Raw genomic sequence first — 4457 nt, forward strand, 5'->3', positions numbered from 1 at the left:
TTTTTTCTTTTAGATGAAATTGAGTTTTATTTTATTTTTTTTATCTCATGGGGTCGTTTTCCGCTTGTGAGCTCTGGAGGGCTATCTGTAAAAATGATTTAATCAGGCGTCATTTGGTGGAATTCAAAATAATGCCAAAGAACAGTAGAAATCCTTAATACAATGCGAGTTTGCACAATTCACATTTCGTTGGGGGGTTAGTATTATGTATGAGCAAAAACTCTACCTACTTAATTAATTTGACCTAAATTATAGAATAATTGTTCTTAATATAATTTATTTGATTTATTTTATATTTGTATTGCAAACAGACTGTTAATAACAACAACAACAATAATAATAATTTATATCATAATATTATTATTATCAGTTCATGCAGCTGCAAATAACCCCGTGCTTTATCAAATTTGAATATTTATTCTAATTCATCTATTGAGTATGTTAAATCGGCAACACATTCCCTAGTCATGAGGACAAGTTCATTCCTGACGGTTATACAAAATTAAGAGATGTTCGACAGTGTTATGGAGTATTGCTGCGCTTTGTCATCTGTGGAAACTCCATTGAGTACCAGGGAACGTAAAGTATACTTACTGTAAATGCTTAGGGTTCGCATTCAGTCATTGTTTATAATCTCAGATCATACCCGGCTGAACTTTTAGACAAATTTGACTTCTGGAAAACGATAGGCTATTCTATAGTCGATTATACTCATGCTATCATGCTAGGTGTATGAAATGCATCGTGAATGTTCCTGGGTATTAAGGGCATGTTTCATGTTAAATCTGGAAAGCATGAGACCACTTCCACTGCCAGAGCTCTCAGTCCCACTAACATCAGCTGAGTTTTTGCGGCGAATTTTGAAAATGACGCAAGGGATGACCGTGACCAATCAGAGCTCAGAACGAAGATCGACATGTAAATGACTTTGCCTTTTAAGGGCAAGTCTCCGCCCTCGTCAAGTCCACGCTTGTCCCCTCCGAGAGCGCTGGAGCCGCGGAACCCGAGAGAAGGTGCGCTCCGCTGGGACAGAGGAGGCATAAAGAGACGGGGAGGGAGGGAATGAGATTTCTTGCTACCCAATCCCTCTTTTCCCCAGGGACAGCAAGCCTTCCCTGGTCCATCCCTCCCTCTTGTTCGGTAATCATTTCATTTTACTCCTTTTTGAAGCAGTCGCCCGTTTTATCCCACTTTTCATTTCACAATCCCGTGCGCGCCTGTTCGCCTTCTTCTTCAGAGCGAGTTCGCGTTCTCCTCTCTTTCTCCCCGCGACGAGAAGGTCTGCTTGATCCCGGCTGATCGTTTCCTTTGAGATGCTCCACAGCTCTTGCCTTCTCTCCACCCTCTTTTAACTAGAGACCGGTTAATCTTGAGTGAACTGAACTTGGGTTTGGAATCTAAAAGAAAGAGGAACACCCAAAGGGATACGACAGCGCGTCTTTGGATAAGGACCTCTTTCCCCTTGTTGCACTTTGGGGAAGATTTTTTCCATTTCAGTTGGTTTTGGTTAATCCAGGTGGTGCAGGAGGATTATTCCACTCGAGCTGGTGTAGAGAGACATCCCCCAGAAGGCTATTTTCATGTTCTCCATCCAGGACGGTCTCCCACGGGGAGCCTTGACCATGAAAGAAGAGCCCCTTACGAGTGGCATGACTCCGGTGCGCTCTTGGATGCAGAGCGCGGGGATACTGGATGCCAACACAGCTGCGCAAAGGTAAACATCACCAACAAGCTCCAAGTTGTTCATATTCCAAGTAGTTGGGTGTGTGAAACGGAGCATACCATGCGTGTTAGAGGAAGCGCTTGGGCACAGTTAGAAGTGTTTCGAAATCAATTGTTTTGTATCTAGAAGTGCTCTTGCAATAGACAAAACTATTGGCCTGTTTAAAAAAAAAAACAAATAAATAAAATAAAACCAAGAAAAGTCAAACCGAGGTACCACAGCATGTCTTTCTATTTCACTAGTGTAATGCATACAAAATAAACAATTAGCGCTTGAAACAAAGTTTTTGGACCTGGAGTTCCTCCGCATTTACTCTCCCCTGGGTTCTTAGAATGATATTGAAACACTGAGGAGATGTATGTTGTTCTGTCTCACCCTTAAAAGTGAGACCTTGGATTTTGAGAAATACGTGTATCGGTTACGCTCAAGTTGACTTGCTAAAGTTTTACGCAGAGGGACAAAAATTAGTTTGAGCATTTAATTTCCCCAAAACAGCTCAAAATTATTATTACATAGGCTAGGCCGTGATATCATGTTATAATTGTTATAAACATATAGAAGCGGAGAAAATGGGAGAGGAAAGAACAGGGAGCATCACACTAATTCTTTAAAATGAATTGCTTATTAATAGAATAATAAGTAAGAGACTTTTTTATTTTATTTTATTTTTATTTTTATAGAAAATACACGTGTGTGTCTTAGGGCTAAAATTTCCGATTTTTTTGTCACTTTATAAACGCACAGAGAGAACGGGCGAGAATTTGAGGAATATTGGAATTGCTAATTTAGTGTATTTGATGATATTTTCGGATTTTTAAGCTCAATTAAAACTTGATGTATTTATTTGTTATATACATTAATTTGCTGCATCAAGCATGGCCAAACATGTGGTCTGAAATAAATTAATAATTAATTACGATTTTATGTTTATATGTATACACTAAAGTGAGCAAAACGCACTTAATGAGACGGGTTATTTTCTGCTAGTGTGAAAAAGGATGCATCCTGAAATCAAAACCTCTTCAGGACATAAGCTTGCGAGGCGTTTTTAAATGTACAAATAATTTGAGACGTCATTAAAGCATGTACAGAGAGAGATCTGCTGCGTTTACATGTTTTCGTGATTCGCTTAAATACGTTGCGGAGATAAACCCCCGCGGTATATCAATATTGCATATTGTGTAGGCTGGATAAAGGAGATGTTTCAAATTTACAGCAGAGGTCAGCTGCCATGTGCAAGTGGCCGAAATCACCTGCCCATCCGCAGCCTGTCATATGGCTAACATGGAAAAGTCGCGAGCACCTTGTAGATCACCAGTATTTGCAAACCAAACTACTGATGTTTTACTGTTTTACTATTAATTAGAGACAAAAATGCAAAGTCTTTGGGCATTTAATTACCCTACATGAGATAAAAACTCACATCCTAAATTATTTATTTTGTGGAGAAAAAAGTCGTGTTGCATAAGATGCACTGCATAGTGCATAGCATAAGCAATATGACAAGAAAAAAGTGGATTTATTTAATTATTTAAAAAAATCGGTCAAAATATCACGCCCGTTTCATAGTAATTTCTCATGCAGATAGTTATAAATGGAGTGTTTTTTTTTCGTCATATAGCAGCATAAAAAGTCATTTGTAAAACAGGTTCCCTCATAATAAATATTTGGCTCTAGCCAATTATCAGCCTCATACACAACACAAAATTCTCCCGCGCTTCTTACAAAAGCAAACAAAGCGAACGTGTCACGAAGCACCATGCCATCTTAAACTAAGACTAAAAGGTGACTTCAATGATTCAAACCTTTCTTATTTATTTATTTTAAATTTTGCCTAACAAATAGTTCTTATAATCCTTTATTTGTTAGTATTTTACGTTTCTGTATGTTATATACAATTAATTTAGTTAACTGTCAGGCAAAATACATTCACATCCTCTGCTACTTTAAATATCTCCTCTTCCTCAGTTTCCTGCTCTCTCTTTCACACTCGTTTTAATTCATCCTAGTGCATTTTCAACACATTTTAGTTCTATTTTATACTCAAATATACACTGATGGCAGGATATGGGTTTTATGGGTAGGGATGCAGTAAAGGGTGTTCTCTTAAGAGACAGTAAAGTGAGTGAATCTGAAAGAAGCAAAAGTGAGAGCTTAATTTGATTTGAAACGTTCATGTGATCCTGTAAATAATACCATGTGTTGGCTGTGGTGGTGATAGGTGGGTGTCTAGAGGTGAGCTTGGTGGAAAGTGCAACCTTTTTTTTGGATTAGTCCTGTCAGAGTAGAGAAGGAAAATCATTATTTGGACACATGCATTGAATTTTAGCTCTGCAGAAATGAGGATTCGTGCATGATCCCATCCTTATTTCCCACTTTATTTTAATATCTAATTACAGTTCAGAAACACTGCACATTTTTATTCAGTTTAAACTTGTTTGCATGCCTACACAAATTGGACTGATGTTGTTGGATTTGGCTGAACAGGCTTGTGATGCTCAGGCAGCTCGGGGGTACGTTTGTGGGGTCCATCTCCCCCCGAGCATTTCTCTCTCTCTCTCTTTCTGTCGTTCTCTCTGGGCCTAGGGGTGAGTGAGAGGGCCGCACAGCTGGGGAACAGATTTCGATTGACCCTTTCACCGATTTCGTACCCCTACACTGTAAAACCTGGCAAAGTGAATTATGTCGCCTCTGTTTTGTCCAAATGGGGGGGGGGTCTAGGAGAAGGGGGTCA

General features: G+C 39.1%; 1 protein-coding gene across 1 annotated transcript in view; it reads left to right on the plus strand.

Annotated features, from left to right (window-relative positions):
* Positions 1 to 1180: 1180 nt before the first annotated feature.
* Positions 1181 to 4457, plus strand: part of LOC107697613 (transcription factor COE3) — a 109363-nt gene continuing 106086 nt past the window's right edge. The window contains exon 1 of the mRNA XM_016498408.1: positions 1181 to 1714. Within this exon, the coding sequence (XP_016353894.1) occupies positions 1581 to 1714 (134 nt within the window). The 5' untranslated portion in view covers positions 1181 to 1580. The remainder of the gene's footprint in view (positions 1715 to 4457) is intronic.

Source organism: Sinocyclocheilus anshuiensis, unplaced genomic scaffold (genome assembly GCF_001515605.1).
Source record: "Sinocyclocheilus anshuiensis isolate Anshui unplaced genomic scaffold, SAMN03320099.WGS_v1.1 scaffold1364, whole genome shotgun sequence".
In the NCBI taxonomy this organism is placed as follows: Eukaryota; Metazoa; Chordata; class Actinopteri; order Cypriniformes; family Cyprinidae; genus Sinocyclocheilus; species Sinocyclocheilus anshuiensis.